Source organism: Oxyura jamaicensis, chromosome 7 (assembly GCF_011077185.1).
Source record: "Oxyura jamaicensis isolate SHBP4307 breed ruddy duck chromosome 7, BPBGC_Ojam_1.0, whole genome shotgun sequence".
Lineage (NCBI taxonomy): Eukaryota > Metazoa > Chordata > Aves > Anseriformes > Anatidae > Oxyura > Oxyura jamaicensis.
Window position 1 is genome coordinate 20,705,130 of NC_048899.1, and position 20,408 is coordinate 20,725,537.

The window sequence follows — 20,408 nt, forward strand, 5'->3', positions numbered from 1 at the left end:
TGTAAGATTTCTTACCTTCTGCATTGCAAAGAAAATTTCTTTTTCATTTTACATCTCTTTGGAGGACTGAAGGTTACAATAGCTGAGAATTTTATTACTAACTCATTTTTCACTGTTTCTTCAAAGCTGTATATCAGCATCTCTCTAACTTATGAAAATTGTGCCCCCTTCTTTCCTGTCTTAATTTGGCCCTCCCTACACCATACCCAAGGGATTCTCAAAGCATGGAGCAGAAAATTCAGATACCCATAGGATACTTCCAGACCTCTGCACATTGGGGTGAACTGTTTACCTGCGAGCCCTCCCCACCCTCTTCAGCACCTCAGGTTATATTGTGTACTCTACCCTGAGAAAAAAACATTGTCAACTTGTGAAAAACAAAAGATACCACCTCAACTCCTTCCACGTTTGAAAAATTCAGGTTAAGCTATTTCTTATGTGTTGGTAACACATCTTATGATACACATCCAACTCTCATTTATGTATGAAAAAATTACAATGGATTAAATAGGTTAGCAACAGTAATAATGTACTAGCAGACAAAGTACTCTCATATACAGGTAATGTTCTATACATCTGCACTTTTCATCTGCTTTGAACATCCTTATTTTGCTCTCTGGGTAGTGGACCTAGAGCAGTGTAAAACCTGAGAAAGACAGAGCACTTAATTCCATACATCTATTGGCCAAAATAGAATCCAGAACCCCCACACAAGGGAGTAGATCCTGCTACAGCTGTATTCGTCTATGAAAAGCAAAACGTTTCCTAATTTTACAAAATCCTGATAGGAATAAGATTTTTAAGATTTTAAGCCCATCATGTTTTTCAAACATTTTTACTGAGCAAACTGGTAGTTCTTCGATTACTAAACATATATAATCTTAGTTATGGCTTAACTCCAAAACATAAGCACTTTCTTCTGCTGTCTCAGCTATTCTCCTGATGTCAAAGACCTATTAAAATTAATGCGAACCATATGGCTACTCGGCAGATTACAAGCACTCTTGCATCAATGAGGGCAAAGCAATTCATTGTCACCATCATTGAAATACCTTAGGCACATGAAAATTTCAAAAGGCTGGAAAAAAAATGTAGCCTTTTGGATTATAACTCTATCTTAAACAGGAAGAAATGCTGCTTTTCTTAAACCCTACAATTCCATTAGTCTACTTTTTACATACTCTTAGTGCCACATAAACCACTATGGCAAGAAGGATTAACACCATTCTCCTGCTCAATGACTTTCTCACATAGTGTTTCATCAAGTCTAATGACACAGAACAGCAAAGCCTCACACATCATAGTAATGTAGGCCAGAACATCACTGACAAAAGCCACCTTGCTTCACTGTCTTCCTAGAAAACAAAATATTCCAGAAATTTCTTATATCACTCCCACACTGCCTCCCAGAAGATATTTTTCTAAATAGACTCTATATACTAACTTGGAAATGTAAAATCCTTAGCAATTAAATGCTTCCCCTGCATGCCTGGAAATGCACATTAAAAAGGAAGTGCTGTGACATAACTATATCCCATCCCAAAGAAACGTGGGCTTAAGGGCAGGCAGACATTTTCTGAAATAAAAACTGAATATGGAAAGGGAGCTGCATACTCAGAAAGGAGTAAACTGAGTACTGGAAATTAGATGGGACATGGACAGCATTGTGGAACCTACCTTAACAGCATTTCACTACTTCATCCTTCTAGTGCCTTCCTCGGGTAAAATCAAAGCTAAATTCATCTCACAGGTGTGGCTGGATGGGAATGCTTGCCTAATGCCAAATTTATGTCACATTTTAAAAGGTTTTTGAAAAATACTAGTTTGTAGAGAAGTTTCACACAAATGGGACAGGTATTTCATTTGAGCTTCAGTTAAACATTTTACCTCACTGTCAGAGTTTTCTTTAAAATCTTACAGAAATGTTAAATTGTTTGAATGCATGTTAAAAGCTGGAAATTTACTGCTAAATTTTCAGTGAAAGCTGTAAGTTTCCTTCTTCATGACCCTCTATCTGATGAATGTTTTTCTTTGACAATGGCTACAACAGTCCAGTTTCTCCATTCTGCAAATATAATCAGCCTGCAGGGAGAAGTTAACTGCTCTCTGCCTCACCATTTGCTCTAAATGCCAGCTGCTGTTTCTTGGATGATTATTTCTGACATTGGCCCTAGCTTCGAGCACTGTGAGGAGGAAAGCTGCCACCACGTATCCTTGCAAGAAGGTCCAAGCATAACAATTGTATTTGCTGAACTCTCCTGAGACTACAGTCAATCCTCTGACCCATCTTATGGGTGACTTCTGTGATTAGCCATTTGATACAAATGCAACTACCCATTTAGCTGTCCACTAATTTGCATTTTCAAACATTCTGTGCATGTTACAAACATCTTCAACAAATACATCATTTAAGGCAAAAACTGCCCCTCCGTATACTGTGTGAAATGGACTAATTTGAGAGAAATCTTCAAAAACAAAGACATAGAATTAATCTTACAAATCCTTCTAAAAATCACTGAGAGCCTGCTTCCTAATCCTTCTTTACATTTCTGAAAAACTTCTACAATAGTTACTACTCCAGATGAAAGACAGCAGCCAGGTTTCTCTTGAGGCATACCATGACCTATAATTTTGTATGGACATTTGAGCTAAAACATTGCACATTTCACTGAATTTCTTTCAGTTTCTTGGTGTTTACTGTCCAGGTTAACCTACTTTTAAAATCAAAACTGACACACTTGTTTGCATTTCCTAGTGTTAGTCAACATATGACAATGAGAATGCATTCCTCATTAACGAGGAAATTCCGAGCCTTGTGGCAGGCAATATAAATCACTGCAAGATACCACAGATAAATAATGCCTGCATTTAGCTATGCTTCTACGTGTTTTCCCCAATTAAGTCAGCATCACTAAATCTAACTCGTTGAGATTTTTATCTCTTACCGGTAATGAAACACGATTTTTAAGCTCAACGCTTAGGTAATGCCTTATGTTATGAACCTCACACCAAATAATACTTTATCCTTCACACAAAGAAGACCTTCCTAATGATTTCCAAGGATTTAATACCTTCTTCCAAATGCTTTGTGGCCACGCAGATGAGACAGCTCCATTTGCTGGTGACCCTAGGACATTCAAAACAGTACTTTTAAGGGCATATGGACAGAATGACAAAGAAGATTTGGTTTTGAATATTTTTGTTTATCTTTGATGGCAAAATCAAAGATGGTAAGAGCACTTAGATACTAAAGGGTCTACTCAAAACCTTTACTAATTAGCCGCATTCATAATAAGCCTAAGGCATCCAATACTCTACAGACAGCACTGCATCCACCCTACTCAGCATAATGACAGGACTTATGATTATGGCTGGCTGTAGGATAACCTTGTTAATGGCAGTGACAAGATTAACAGCAAGACACAGAAAACTGACTGAAGTTCTACTGACGGCTGAAGATCATCTTGAGAGACAAGCTAGTTTTGGAGATTCCACCTGCCTGAGAAGGTTCTACAATAAAGACATTAGTCTGAAAGTTTCAGCTTCACTACACTGAAGCTGAAATTGCACAGGAAAGCAGCAGTTCCTCAGAGTATATTCCTTAAGAGATTAATCCATGATTAATTTGGTATAGATATTTTTTATCAGCACTAGAATGCAAAAGCTCTTTCAATGGCATGTAATTCCGCAACTTAAATTTGGGTATTTTTCTTTATCAGAAAAACAGATCAAGAATTTAGGGACAGGTATGTCCATAACACCTTAACACAGGAAAAATCCTTCACATCTGTGCTAGGGCATGGAACCCAGTGTCCCTCAGCACACAATTGTAGGAATGGTCAGGGAGTTAGTTGTACAGGCATCCTGAAGGGCAACTTCAAAGAGAACTCACTGTGGAGCTGATGAACCACAGCAGTGGGGTGTCTGAGCTCAGCAGGGCAATTTAAAGGAGTTCAAATGGTGGGTGTACTCCCACTCTATGTGCCTCTAAGGAAACAGTGTCCCACAAAAGAGAAAAAATAATGGGGTATTAAGTGTCAAGAAACAGCTTACAAAAAGTAACTTCTGTCAGTGAGGTAGTCATGTATGCATTACAGAGGCAAGAAATCTAGCCAGCTTTTCAGATTGGCTCTTTTCAGTCCGTTTCAGTCTGTTTACTGAAAAAAAAATGTACACAACTCTTTCTTTCCATATGTCCTTAGAAGTACTGTTTTGAGTATTCAACATCAGAAAGCTCCCATCTTTTATTAATGTGAGATTAATGTGTTTAAAGAACTAACAAAACATCTTTCAATGTACATCAGTAACAGTTTTGTTATTGAACACCACACCTTCATGTAGTTTTCAACTAGTTTTCAATTCCTTAGCATCTCCATGAGACACCAGGATTCAGTAGGTAAGTAAAATAACACATTGACAATTTCTACATATTTACTTCTACAAAAAGCTGAGTACCTCAGAAAGATCAGTTTACTTCTTAACCCTTCCTCGAACTCAAAGTATGCTTTTTCAAATAATACTGTTTGAAAATCTTACAATTAAAAAAAAAGTACATAAAAACTGTTCCTGTCCTGAAAAACACACAACACACACAACTGATGACAACCAATACAAACAAAAATGAAAACAAATCCTGTGTGTATAAAAGAAATCACCAACTGTCCAATTAAAACACTCTTTCTAGAATCAAAGCACATGAAAATTGAAGAGAATGTGAAAAGAATAAAGTAAAGATCAAATCTCAACAACAACAAAAAAATCTAGACATAGTCATTTATCAAATTACAAATGTCTTTCAGTATTTGTCAGGTATCTTTGCTCCTTTGCATTTATTTTAAATGTAAATGCAAATATTTTTTATTGCAAACATATTTACTTTTACTATCAGACATCATCACCTTTTTAGCACAGAATTCCTAATATACGTTCCTAATATATCAGATGTGCCTAAGGCTACCAAATGAGTGATTTTTCTAACACTGCTCAATTGGCACATGTTGACTGTATAAACATGAATAACCGATATGTGATAATATTAAGAAGGAAGAAGGTGCAACATCTAGGTGCAACATCTCACATCTTAACAATAAATGAATAAAGTCTTACTTCCCCATCAGATGCAAAACTGAGTGTATTTGCTACAGTTATGAAATAATAATGCATACTAGGTGAGAGTTTGGATGCAAAATGCAAGTAATTAAGTTAAAAAGGCTATGCTAGTATGCTGTATACAATAATAGCAAAGCAGAATGTCAGATACCAAAAAGATGCGTCTGTCATATACCAGTCTGCAAAAGTCTTTTCCTTGACTCCTATTCAAATGTAGCACCTAAGCCACTTGCTCGATTCCTTCCCTCTCAGACCAGTCTTATGTAATACTGTGAATATTCTGACCGAGTTCTTGGAATTTAGGCTACTGCATTAAAGAAAATACTGTTTAAAAAGTAGTATCAATGCTTCAGACAATTTTCTTTTCCTATTCCCATACTGCCAGCTGATGTATATATGTATATGTATAAATGTAGTGTGTACAATTTGCGTATATATTTCACAGAATCACAGAATCATTGAGGTTGGAAGAGACCTCCAAGATCACCTAGTCCAACCTCTGACCTAACACTAACAAGTCCTCCACTAAAGCATATGACTAAGCCCTACATCTGAACGTCTTTGAAAGACCTCCGGGGTGGTGACTTCCCTGGGCAGCCTATTCCAACGCCTAACAACCCTTTCAGTAAAGAAGTTCTTCCTATTATTCCTAAATATATTTGTGTGTGTGTGTACACATGCACTGACCAGCATTTATTACTCAGGCAACAAATATCTCAGTTACATGGATCATTAATCATAACACTCAGAAATCCCATAGTTTCCCTTCCAGGTATTATTGAGAAAACAAACTATTTATTGTGTCAACTATAATCAAAGCTTATTGCTATATGCTTGTATTAAAACTTCCAAGATGCTCCTCTGAATTACTAGCTTTCTTTGTATTTGTGTATTCAGCAAAAAATTGCTGTCTTCTATGTGGGTGGCAATGACTGATGTAACAGGATTGCTTTCAGTCTGTGATGAATAATCACAGACTAGGTAAGTCTTTACATAGACACAAAGTTAAAAGATCAGCATGCAAGTAATATTGCCACCAAACTGTTTCTTAATACTTCCGAGATTTACTGGGTCACTTACTCCTTTATAGCATTTCAATAATATAAGACTGTGTTTGTAGGGGACCTTAAGTAAAATATGCTTCATCAAGATTTTTACACATACATACTTCTGAAGAGTTCTGCCTGCATAACCTTTGCACAGAAGCAAAGAGATTTGAACCTTCACATCGAAATCCTATCTCAAACTGCGCAGCAGCATTTCACAGACAAATCAATTATAAGAACCTTCATATCACATGGTAAAACACAATTTCTAGGCACATGCTAAACCACGTATTTGTAAGGATCATGTTGTATATGGGTGGTGACAAGGACCGTCAACTACTCCTTGGCCCGCAGTTTTAAGAAACAGCTTTATAGTCACTGACTCCAGTGGAGAGATTTGTATATAGCAGAGCTGAAGGATGGAAACCCCAGCTTTTTAAAACAGGCAGTTCACCATTAAAACAGCATAACCACCACCACCAAGTATCATAAACTACAAAAACAGAACCTTAATTAATTCCTCATATACATACATGCTGCCCACATAATCTACCTAGCATTGCTAGCTTAAGAACAAATGCTTATCTGTACACAAAAGAATTGCTGAGTACAGAGATACCATCCCCTGCCTGAAGAACAAAAACTACTGCAATGATAGGTGCGTCTGTGTCTAATACACAATGTTCCACAATTCAGAAAAAAAAAAAAAAGTGCACTGTTTTGTTTGAAAAAGCACTCTCAGAATAAAATACTGTAGAAAGCTGACAGCTGCATTACATTTGTCCATAGAAAATAAATAAGCTTACGTAGAGCGTCTTCCCTACAGTTCCTGCTTGAAATACCTTAAGCACAACTCCCAACATTATATGAATATATACAAAACTTAAACAGCAAACAGTCAGGGGCTTCCAAGTGACTTCAAATTTTTACAGTGACAAATAGATTTATATAGATAACATGAAGGCAAAAAGGTCTGCTAAGTTGTTCTGAACAAGTCACATACTCTCTGAAAGTCAGTTTTATCATCTGTTCAATTTTAAATCATTGTGTTTATCTAATTATGGTGTTTGTAATTATTATTATAATTTTATTTTGAGGAACAGAAAGAATTGTTTAGATACACAACGTTAGTACTTACGGGTAAAATGATTAGAAGTGGATGGATTGACACTATCACCACTGTCAGCACTTTCACTGCTAGAAATGTCATCATCTGATTCCCGCACAGAGGAACATGGTGAGGAGCCATCAACTTCTTCAAACTTCCTCTTTAAAATTCCACTCATCGCTGCAATGCTGTCACATGCACCTGTAGCAGGAACAGAGGCAATGAAGCATTGAAATATCCAACTGCAGAATATGCAGTCATAGTCTCCAAAGTCATTTTTATTTAGAAGTATCAATAAGTTGCCACTTCTCATCTTGAATAGCCATTTAGTATGAGATTATATATAATTAATTAGGAGACAGTGAAGCCACAGGAAAGAAAAAAAACTTTCATAAATCATACTCCCTAACTTGCTATTTGTGGAGATGGTTATATTGTTAGAATAATGGGTAACAGACTGGATTCAGGGTATATTTTTGCCATTTTGAAGTTATCCCTTTTCACGAAAAGACAAAAATTTTATTTGAAATACAAAGATTTGAAATCTCTTCAGGACAGGGAGAACTGTGACTGCAACAGCCTGATGCCATGCATGAGTTGCAGGGTGCTTAGCATCCCTGATTTCTATGGACATTGGCCCCAATCTAGGTTATGCTGTGAAATGTAAAGAAAAATTTGGAGTTTCTCTTCTAACACTCTCATTTGAGAGGAAGAAATGTTCATGAACAGAGATGAAATTAAATAAGAATAAACCATACTGAACATTACAGTTCCCACTGCCAAATATGTGATCTAATTAGTGCACACATCACACCTAAAAGAAATCATAAGTAAAGTATTATCTGATAATTCGGTATTACAGAGAGATAAAAGGCAATGAAGTCACAAAGACCATGTATCAGTTTCACACTCAACAAACCCTTGGAATTCAGAAATTCCCCACTCCAGTTAGAGATACTAATTGCTTCCCAAACTCTCTCCTCCCTATTTTAAGAAATGAGATGCCTAATATGCTCCTCAGGTTGCATGGAAGAGTATAAGGCTAAGTATACAAGTAGGAATTTAGCAGCAAAGGGAGAAATTTACAATGAGTATCACATAATTAAGGATAAGGTGAATCCTTAACTAACTGAGGAGAGATGAAGGGCAGTTGGAGCTTGTTCAGAGGACACACACCTGCCCCAGTGCCTCCTGCAGCACTGCAGAGATAAACGGTGCTAATACTTATCTAAGGCAAGAAGTCTATCTAGGGTTGATGACATCCTAGACTTGCCGAGCAGGATGCAAAACCTAGAGGACACCACAGAGTACTGCCAATTGTAGCCATACTTCTTAACAATTAGCACATGTCACAGCTTTAGCCCAGGCCACCTAGCACTCTCCTGGATGCTGCACGGTGCAGCTGGTACCAGAGCCATGCCCAGTAGGCAGTCTGGATGAGGGCACCCTGTTTTTGGTGGAGGGCTGACAGCCACTGTGGACAAGAGTCATAACCTGCTGCTTCCATCAGAAGCTAGAGAATGTTGTCCTCACCCTGCATCTTCTAATCTTTTTAATTATCACAGAGGTAGTCTCACTGAAGTAGCAGCTATGTTCTGACCCTGTTCTGACAGCACTTTGATAGATCCTAAGATATCTTTGCTAAACTTCAGAGGCAGTCTAGTACCAAATAGATTGAATGTCTCCTATGCATCCCATAGCTCCCTTCAAGCCCTAAGATGAGTTTCCTTCTGTGAAATATCAAAGGCAGCTTGTCAGAAGTTTGCAACCAACATTTGGCATGGTATGAAGATAGAACAGGACAAAGATGGATGTATGAAGCTGACAGCTATGAAAAACATATTGATGGATTCTCATCAAGTCACAGAAAGCCTGTAAGACTAATTCAAAATGGTAATTCAGCGAACAGGTCTGTCTGCAAGAAATGCTAGGAAGGAGACTGAAGAATAGTACAGCTTCACCCCAGTGCAACAGATATTAGTTCTAATTATTTGCTTTGCTTTGCTGACAAAGCATTTTACATTGCCTGCCAGATCCTAAGCACAGCAGGATGAAGTTATGGGGAAGTTTAAACTTGCCTTTGTAAGCCAAAACTAGAAATTACATATATATTATACAAAACTTTCATTATGTTATTTAATTACAAGGGCTAGAACAAAAGTTTTATAATAAAGAAGATCATTCACCTCTTAGGGAAGTAAAAGCTCTGAGAAGCTCATACATGATTGCAGCAAGTTTAATATCCTGTCTCCAGTAGCAGTCAGTATTTAATGCTTCAGTGGAAAGCAATGGAATGAGAAATTCAGCCACAACCCACTGCAAGATACATGGCTCTGCTTCCTCATCCTTGCAGTCAATTTCCCCTAAGCATAAGGCTGAAATGTTGCTATATTACAGTGCACAGCCTCTTAAATTCATTTGACTTGCTCTCCCAAGGCAACAAGTTTCATATCAGTTTATCAGGAAAAAAGACCAACAAAACAAATCTCCCGAAACTATAGCCATAGACCCTTCAAAATCACAGCAGTTCCAGCTTTTACAATATTTTGGGCAGTAAGGAGCAGCAAAAATACACCAGAGTCCAGCAGTATGCTTTACCAGCGAGAACCCCACCTATACTGGTACTTCCCACAAAGTGGAAATAGCTGAAGAGAAGTCACTGAGATCTTATTGCATTTATACAGTGATACTTACATTTCAATCCCCAATAGCAATTAGATTACAACAGAGGTGCAGTGCACCCAGTGATGTGTATGGAGTTAGGAAACATGGTTATACTTGGTGGGGGCATGTGTGGGGATGCAGGGAGGGCATGGTGATGGAGACACAAACAGAACTGCAACATCAAGTTCCTCAGCCTAAAGCTGAGCCTGTCAATCCACTGCAGTTGCCTGAACATGTGTTACTGCCTACATCTGCAGTCTCATAGCTGCGTAACTCTTAACATTCTCAGCACTGAGGCCTCAACTGGAGTGCTGTGTCCAGTTCTGGGCCACCCCGTACAAGAGAGACGTGGACATTCTGGAGGGTGTCCAACGTTAGGCCACCAGGATGATCAAAGGATTGGAGCACGTCTCCTATAAGAGGCTGAGAGAGATGGGACTGTTCAGCCTGAAGAAGAGGAGGCTCAGATGGGATCTAACTCATGTCTACACCTGAATGAAGGGTGCAAAGACGATGGAGCCAACCTCTTTTCAGTGGTGTCCAGTGCAGGACAAGAGACAGTGGGCACAAACTGGAACACAAACTGGTACCTCTGTTTGAGCAGAGATTTGGACCAGGCGACATCCAGAGGCTCCTTCCAGCCTCAACCATTCTGAATCTGTGATTCTGCCTCTGGGAAACTCGCCAAAGCAGCACAGCCGGAACAAGGAAGAGAAAGTGGGGGAAAAAAACATGCAGATCTGAAAGCGCTTATACACACAGTTACTATTCAAACAGGTTCTTCACAACTCTGAGTTAATGATTCCCAGAACAAGAAACAGATTCCCAACAGAAGGTACCCAGCTCCTGAGTGTAACGTTCAGGGAGCCCTGGTCCCTAACACAGCCCTCCTGCTTCTGGGGAACTGGTGCCACGTTCATTAGGGCCAGAAAAAAAATAAAAATAAAAGGCAAGCAGACCTGGTGTGGAACCTGGGCAGGTACACACTGCCAAGCACACACAGTACAGCCTTGACTAGTCACAGTTGCACGTGCTTATTTTATTCCTTGCACTGGCACAGGGACACAGAAATGGCTGATTACTGTCTGCTGACTGGAAAGCAGTGGCTTTCTGCTAAGGAGCCCGTAACTTTTGAACTACTCCAACGCCCCTGTCTTTTGACTGTCCAGTCCTTAAATAAAAACTGCTTTCCTGAAAGACTCTGCCTATCTGTCACACACTTCTTCAAGGGCATCTAAGCTTTTTCAGGGTCTCACTTTCAAGTTTCCCTGGCCTAAAGGCTGCATCTGCACATACTCAAAAGTTACAGAGCTTTGAGATGCTTGAGTAACTCATGTCCAGGTCTCCCTGGGAGCTGGAAACGTGGTGTTCTTCCAAGCAAGGTGTCTAAGAAGAAAAGAAAAGTGGAACATGATTGTAATGCATGTTGAAAAGGAAAACACACAGAAAGGGTTGGGCTGGGCCCAATCCCATGAGTGATTGTTTATGTACCTGAAGGCTACTTAATACAACACAACACTTGGCAAGCTACCTGTGCACACTCTTTCTGGCCTATGAATCTTGGCATTATTTTCTACAGAGTGCAACAGTCCCCATCTAGACAGAGGACTAAGAGTCTCTCTAAGCTGTAACTCAGAGGCAGCAATTCCTGAAAAACAGATTCAGGTCTCCAGCGTCCTGATGAGCTCTCTTGAACTGTTAAATTACTGTGTGAAAGATAGCACACCTATTCAGCAGCAGATGTTTAAAATAAAGTTGTAGTAAGAGTGACCTAGGCTCTGTTCTTGAAGATACATGGGCCGGCCTTCAGGACAGGGGACTGGACTGTAGCTGTGCAGCACAGGGATCTCACATACCACACAGCTGAGTAGAGTTTCAGTGGTGAACAGTAACCATCCAGAAGTTACGGATTAAAACATTTAACATTTAACCATCTAATCTCTATTTACCTTGCTTCTTATTCCACTAAGGTGAGGTGACTTAGGGACTAATCTTGAAACCTTACTCAGAAGCAAAAGATCTGCAGTTCTCAAAAACCAAAGCCTATCCTTCCACGTAACAAAATATATTTCGGTCAAAGTAAGTTGCTGGAAGTACAGGGTATTTTACAGTCGTCTCGACACTACTACAGAACACGTGCTCCTCCTACAGCATGTTACTGGACTGCAACATCAGTAACACTTCTCCTGGCACTGTAATTGTGACTTGGCTTTAAAAACGATGGGAGTCTGACAAATTCTAAAAGACTTTAAGAGGAAATATTTGAAAACAAAAGCAGATGTATTAAAGAATATGATCTCTAGGGCAATGATAGCTTGGCCTGCTCGCTTCATAATTCTTTTTCTGAACATTGATCCCTCTTCCCCCCCTTCAGTAAAAGGCAACTGAATTCCATTAATTTGTTTTCTGGCCACCTTAAAATCAACTCAGCTTTCTTAACAATCTTAATTAGGTATTTTAAATGTTACATTTACATATCACAGTTAACATATAAGCAAGATTAGAATTTAAATATTTAGTCAGGAAATGCATCCTCTACAACAGTGCTTGATTTAATTGAGAGGGCATTAACACTTGCATTTAGACAGTGACACAGAATTCTTTTGTAGCCTATACACATTTTCTTTCAAAAATATTTCCAGCCATTACGATTCCAACCATGGAGGAAGTGAAGTGGCAACAATGAGGCTGCCAAAGGAGATGGTCAAGTGAAATGGCTACAACAACTTAAACGGCTAAATAAATACAGGCTAGAAGTCAAGTCAAGGGTAAAGATATAAATTCATACTGCCTCCGGCAGGAATCAATTATGCTGGCTATTCTGACCTCTAAATATGTTCTTCTGGAAACAGGAACACAAAGAGCTTGCTCTTATTCTCTCACTTTTTGCCCATTTATTTTAAGACTTATTTTCAGTTCTTTATTAGTCCAATTACTTTTGTGAACAAACACCAGGGAAATGTTCTATCTGTGTTAAAAAGTACAACAAATAGAACAAAATCTTGCAACTGCTGTGGTTGAAAGAACTCTCAGTCCCTTGGACTTTGAGGAAAAGACCTGAAATTATTAGTGGAAACATCTCTCAAATATCAAAGAAGTGCCTCAACAAATTAACATTCGTAAGTTCTTGACAATTAATGGCAATACGGACTGAGTTAACAGCACAACAGATGAGGTAAAACTGTAGAGAGAAAAACAATGAGAGGATTTTTAGGCTTAAGTAAAAAATTCCTTTCCTACAGAAATTGGAAGCTGATCCAAAAATGCTGTTTCAATTTTTCTCCCCTGTTTAAGAAAAATTATAAATCAAATAGCACAGCCATGCGCTGTCATAATCACTGAAGGCCAGTTAAAGGTGATGGTAAACAAAGCAGATATAAAAAACACAGACGTCCTTGAAGTTGTGTTATCATGCCACAGGTATTCATCTGTGCTATGTATTTGATCATGTAGCTAAGGATATGCACTAGCTTAGCTCACTTTGAGCAAGCCAGCACAAACGGCAGATGCAGATGAGTTGTACCAATATACCTTGCTTCTCAGCAGAACTGATTTGTCCAGCAGAATGCTGGATAGAGTCACAGCCCTGCAAAATGTATTCGTAGCTTCAACAGGCTGAAGTGTAAACATACTGATTTGGATATCAAAATAAATACAAAGTGAAGGGTCATATGAGTGCAAGAATTATGCTATTTCCAAATTATTCATTGGTTTGTCTTGCAAATTTTGTTGCACTTCTAACATAGATTTCCTTTTGTCACGCACTGAAAAAAATTAATTATGTATACACATTTGATGCAGATGTTTAATATGCCTTACCAATATTGTTAATAAGAATTCATAGCATAAGTAGAATGAAAAATGGTCTTAGTTTATTATGCACCAAATCCTGAGATACTAAAGAGCTGCCTGTGCACAGCCAGCAGCCATTTGCGCTTTAGTATTGCTGCAGTTTGTTATACAATAGGCATGCTCAGCACGTTCCCTAATGGAGGCTGTTTCAACTTTCCTCTCCTTAATTCAGCGTTCAAATTCCAGTTTGGCAGATGATTGTGTCCAACTCAATGCCTTTTCCTTGTCACAGCCACTTAAGAAAATGCACAGCTGCAGGAATACCTTCTCCTGTGCCCATGCAAGTCCTGATACAGACCTGGAAGCTCCAGCAGCCTCCAGGTTTTCTCTGAGGGAGAACACACAAATTTGTGTGGAGCCCAGACGGCTGGATCATGTCTTTCCAACTTCAACAACAGGTTACAGCATGAGTTTGTTTGTTTATTTATTTATTTATTGGGGGGGGGGGGGGGGGGGAAGGGGGGCATGGAGCTAGATCTGATAACTTACAAGCAGCCAAGCAAGAGATTTTGGTTTGTCATGCTTTTTTGTCCCTTTTCTCTTTTTTGAAGACCAAACCCATAAAAAAACTCCCATAACATCTTGTTTTTAAATAGAAAGAATAGAAAGAACAGTATTAAGCCAATTATCTAATATCCTCACAAGGCTGTGAGAATTTTTCAGACACCAAATACATATTTGTACAGCCATTGATCGTAGTTTCGTGACATGGTCACAGATTAATGTCTATGGTAGCTCAAGACACTTCTTGAAGAGATTAACTCTGTCACCTTTTTCTACCAGTAAACTGGGAAAAAAATGCTAGAAACTAAACAGCAGCTCAAAAATACCAGAAAAACCATTACTTCATATTACTTTCTTTTGCAGATATATTTGATGAACAGTGGATATGAAACAGGCCCTTGTAAACAAAAATAATTTTGTTCAGGAGGAGATAACATTCAATTACCACCAAAGAAATGAATGAGCATGCTCCATGGCATGAGCATAAAGTCATGTCTTCGTTAAAGGCTTAGCCAAAACTAGTAAAAAGATGTTTAAGTGCATCTTCTTCTCCAGAGAATAGTCAATAAAACTATTCAGACTGGAAAATATAAAATATTAATATCTACTGGAAGGCTGTAATGTTTTGAAACTACTATCTTCCAAAATAGCTTTATGGCTATAATAATTCAAGCTTTCATGTCTAAATCAAGGACAAAGTACAACCAACATAAAATGTTACAATTTGCAGGTTTATTGCACACCCAAGACAGTACTAAGGAGGCATTCCAGCCCACAAAAATCATACTTAATTTAAAAGAAGTTTTTTTTTTTTTTCTTCTATTATTTACCTTTTGATGTTTCACTATCTACTCAACCAGAAAAAAAAAAAAACAAAACAACAGTATGTTTATTTTAAAAAATCCTGGATTTTTTAGCAATAATATTATGTTGACAATAACCACTAAACGGGAAAATTCACTGAAATACCCATAAGATGCACAACTCATTACTGAATGTAGGCAATACCTAACTGATATAATAAAACAGCTGACAAGTCTCCTCCTGCCACTGAAACGTATTTAGTGTTGACAATTCACCTTCTCTTCTACAACTAGCAGCAGCTAAAAACAAGCTACTCAGTTATCAGCTAGAATTACAAGCAGAATTTAATTTCAGATTTACAAAGAAATACCCTGTGAAACTACAGGAGCCTGATTCTTTATGGATGTGCATCTTGTGGCTAGATCACCTGAGGCACAGGAGGAGGTTTGGTTCACTGATGCTCTTCCCCAGAGCATTTGACGCATTCTGTGTGGTTACCTTGATATTCAGGGATTTAGTCATAGTGAAAACTTTTTTTTCATTGCTGTAAACTACCATTCTCTTCTCTACCTCACCACATATTTGTAGAATACTTGAAGACAATCTACTACTCTTTGAATACCCATCTGAAATGAGGTAAGGGGTTAAAAAAATAATAAGGAAAGCATGACAGACATATGGGACAATATGACATTTCCTTAATAAATCAGTCAAAAAGATCAGCTAATCTCAGATTTCAAATTCCTGAATTTAGTGACCACAGAATGAAAAGGTTGATTTTTAGGTAGAGGCAAAACATGCATAATCAATAAACTGAAACATTTGTCTACAATACTGTTTTATCAGTAATTTTAATGACTGACAAACTCAAAAAGTAGGATTTTTAAAGCGTATATTAAATTACAACCAATCTTACCCTTAATAACTTTGTGGTTTTGGCCAGCAAAAATTATACATTGGTCCTTATTCACCCACAAGATAGCATCTCAACACAATACCTCATGAAGGAAATGTATGGCGCTATCACAGCACAAATATGTAAAGCTATAGATCATGATGAGATTGATTTAAAATTAGATACTGTGTTAATTTGATTGTTAACATTCTTTTATTTTTTTATTTTTTTTTTATTTTTTTATTTTTGTAATATTAAAGAAAATCTGGAATTTGTGGCTGTATTGGCTTGGAATCAAAAGAAGACTGTCTAAAAATCCTTTTCAGTTCACTTTATATTTCAAAGCCAAAAACTCTTCCAGAAGGCTGACCAAAGAGCTGCAGATCTAATAATAAGTATGTGTACCCATCCAGTTCCCAAGACACTTGTCACCAAGTCAGTGATGAATAGAAACGAAGCAACTAGCCCACAATGCCATAGCACTGCCTGACTTGTAAGCACCTTGTGACCATTCAACAACATCTCAGCCAGAGGATTCTTCTGGGACAAAATTAATTATCTGCCCTATGCTCTCCTGAAAAGCCCTGCTGTGAAGGTATGCAGCTTACACTTTCAAACATAAGTATGGTGTTTTTTCTTTTTAATGTGATATATTTTATTTTGCTTTATCAAATCTCTGATTATTCTGTCTTTTCCAGGGGAGCTGACACAAGAAGGCTAATACTCCGTGATTTTCACTCTGCCATGTTAACATTAAAGATGCTTGCTTAGAAATCTGAGTGGGTGAGGAGGGCATAATGGTAAACAACTGAGCAACTTAACGGAAAGCTACAAAGTTAAACCTTAAGCTACTCTGAAAGCAAAGGTTCAACAAAGCCTCTGGTGCTGCAGGAGAGCAAAACAATGGGGACTGCGAGCACTGTAAGTCCCCCAAGAGTCATGGGGTTTCCCTCCCCACATAGCAATTAAATATTTGAAGACAAAAACGTTGGCTTGAGAATCAACAGCTCAGCTCTCACAGTTCATGTTGGAAGTAAGTAGTAGTATCTATGCACACTAACAACAATGAATAAATAAATTTTGTGGCTTTCAACATTCTTTTGTTTACCCTTTCACCCCCACACAAATGACACTTGCTAGAGATTTGCTGTTTCTTAGGAAAAACAATTGGAGACATCTGTGATCCAACTCACGTTTTTTAACGTATTCATGCTAGGTTAAGAGTACACTCTGTTTAATTCTAATAAAGAGAAAATTGCAGATCCCTGGTAAGCTGACAGCTGAATTCAGGCTACTACTCAAAGGACAACCTGCCACCACCATGGCTGTATTGGCAGAGTTCACCCCGGCAGCAGCAGCACCCAGACGCTCCCGGACACCGGAGGAGCCCTGGCCTCTGCCTGCATGAGCCCAGGGAGATGGTTTCAGAAGCAGCTGCAGCGCCGGTACAGAAATGTCAGCCCCGTGCGGGGCTCAGCCCCCGCTTCACAGCCGGCAGGGCTGTGCGGCAGCAGCAGCAGTGACATGAGGGCAGCTCCCTCTGCTTTAAGCAGACAGCGTGTTTATTGCAGTGTTTTATAGATCCCCACGCTAGCTTTATGCCTGCTAGCTACGGTACTGACACTAGAATAGCTGCAGCAGCATGGAGCTCAACACAGACCGATTTATCCTGATCTGCAGCACAGATGAACAAAATGACTTATTTATAGGCACATGTAAAAATGATTTACCAGTATGAAGTAAGTAAATGTAACACAACACCAAACTCCTCTTGCTGCCCTCAAAGAGGCAGAACGCTAATGAAAGCTACCATTACCCAGGGCCTTATTCACGCAACAGTCTTACCCTATATAAAAGCATCACTTGATTACATTTCCACAACAAAATCCAAGGACTCTAAGGGCTGGTGAAGCTACAGTTGGTAAATGATGTTCTAGTTGCTGCTCAGATCCCTCAGAAATACTGGTGAGGGTCAGACTCTGTACCACGTAGCCCATGTTTTCTACTTCACACTACTCGGTGCAGGTAAATATGCAAAGCCCAATTGTTTATGAAAGAGAAGGATACTGAGTCACACTGAGTCAGAAAATGAAGATAAATATTTTATAAGAAGATTTATGTAGTAGTAACTGAATGATATTTATCTTTTTGTCAGAAAGGCTAAACATAATGTTCTGATACATTTCAGTGTTAAGTTATAAGCAATAATACTTCTTAAATTTTTGCATTTTAATTTAAAAAACATGAAAACCTCAAGCAACTCCTCTTCCTTTTTTCCTGATTTTGCTTCTAGAGAACTTAAATATTGAGTGGATTTTCTATCAACTTTTTATGTTGATACATATTTCTGTTCCTCTTCCCATTTTCCCTATTTCATTATGAAAAACAGATATACAACTATGAAGTGATGGAGAACTGATGCAGAGGGCCTAGAAATACAAACATGAGGGCTTGGGGGGAGTAAGACTAGAGGAAGGGCATTTGTTGGAGAGAAGTACACATACAAATGAAATAGGAAAAAAAAAAATCCAGATTTTTGTTGTTGTTGTTAGCAATTATTCACAGTTTCTATTTGCCACAGGTTACATTAGAATATGGTATCCGTATTTGTGGAGAGATGGAGAAATTAAAGCCCTACTATTTATCTCAGATCTCTTTAACCAAGTAAATCTTTCCAGTTTGTGTGTGTTTACAGATGAGTCATATCTGTCTTTTTGCTACATTCAATCCCTTTCTCAGGGTCAAAAAACCTACAAAAGAGCAATGTAAGAACGGTGATCAAATCTCACTAGAAGGACTTCATATGGCATCAACATTTTAAAGCTGTGATGGTGTTTGGTGATATTTTACTGAGAAAATGCCACATTGATAAATCTAATTTTTCTCCGCATCCTAATTGGTTCATAGCAAGGATAAAGATAGACACAAACGGACTACATGGAAGTTTATCTTTCAAACAGCTTTACTGATCTTGCAATAGATTATACCTGTCTCGCTTCAGCATGACCTTCTATCTGCTTGTTTGGGGAGGGAAAAAAACTAAACTTCAGGGTTCAGTTAGCAGAAGTATCTTTTAAGAGCAAGTAAGGGCTTTATAAAGCAGCATCTGTTGCTACTTCAGAGGAAATATTTAAGCTTTAGAATGAATTTCCGAACATTCTCCGCCATGTACCCTATGCCAAGATTTATTAATCCAATTAATAGTAAACTTAAACCTTATTATTTGGCTATGACATCTGCTGAAATCAACATGTTTTTCAACAAAAGTGTTTTTTCTCCTTCCAATAAATAAATTAGACCACATATCTAAGACACTGAACATGATAAACATTGTGTATGCTCAAACCAAAACATTATACACCAGACCTGGACTTCTCAGCTCTTGAAGTAAATTAGAAATAGCAGAAATTAACACTTAATTTCAGTAATGCAGGAGGTCAACATTACGTTTCTGTCTCCAGAATGTCTGATGCAACAGAAAGACTTGGTGCTATTTATGATGATGCTCAAAGAAGCCCACTATCAAATTGAAGCAAAATGTTTCTATAAGCCAGTTTTAATGGACTTATATCAGGAAAAAAAAGCACTTTTTAAAATTACCATAACTTAAACACATGAACACAGAACACCTGCTTGCTCCAGGAGTTGTTTTTTTCTTCACATTTCTTTAAACAACTTAATACTGGGAGCAGTTTAGAGCATGAATCCCTGAACCATGATGTTTTTGTCCACAGGAAAACTGTTTTTTTCGCTGTCTGCATGTATGGGCAGGCATATGCAAAGATTCCCTTAAAACAGTGAGAAGGCTGTTCTGCAGCGATTCTCCTGATGTTTTTTAGTAGAAAATGGTAATTTCATCTGTGTATGTATTTACTCTAAGTACCTGACTCAGAAATCCAATCTTGAAATCCAGATTTTTGTACAAATATGGTAATTATGATAATTGCAAGACTCGCTATTGTTTTTTCCATTTAAATTAGCTTAGAGTGGCAAGTTCAGCACATGCCATCCAGTCAGATGGTTTATACCCTGCAGACATTGCTGGGATTGAAGTGTTCCCCATTACAGAGACTACCAGCAAACACAAGAAATATCACGAAGCAAACAGTACCCTTTTAGAGCATCCTTCCCCTTTTAGACCCATTGTCTAAAGCGCAGGCCGAGCTGTATCGGTGCGTGCTACAGCAACGGTTTTTACAGGAGAGACGCCCGATGGTGCCGATCGGGGGGCACCATCACGCAGGCTGGGGGCGCTACCCGCAAGCGGAGCCCGGCGTTTCGCATCGTCGCGGCCGTGCGGTGCAGGAGGAGCCGGGGCCGGGCGCGATGCGAGCCCCACGGCAGCAGCCCCACGGCAGCAGCCCCGCGCCGCGCTCGGCCCCTCCCCGCCGGCAGCGCCCGGCCGGGCCCCGCGGCCGCCGCCCCG

The 20,408-nt window shown here is 38.7% G+C and overlaps 1 protein-coding gene across 11 annotated transcripts in view; it reads right to left on the reverse strand.

Moving 5' to 3' along the window:
• Positions 1-20,408, reverse strand: part of CSRNP3 (cysteine and serine rich nuclear protein 3) — a 103,409-nt gene that overhangs the window by 23,550 nt on the left and 59,451 nt on the right. For 10 of the 11 annotated variants that reach the window (XM_035331361.1, XM_035331354.1, XM_035331351.1 and 7 more), the window contains one exon: positions 7,294-7,464. In XM_035331361.1, coding sequence (XP_035187252.1) covers positions 7,294-7,441 — 148 coding nt within the window. In that variant the 5' untranslated portion in view covers positions 7,442-7,464. Of the gene's footprint in view, positions 1-7,293; positions 7,465-20,408 lie in introns of those variants that run through there. The other variant, XM_035331362.1, reaches the window with a different exon arrangement.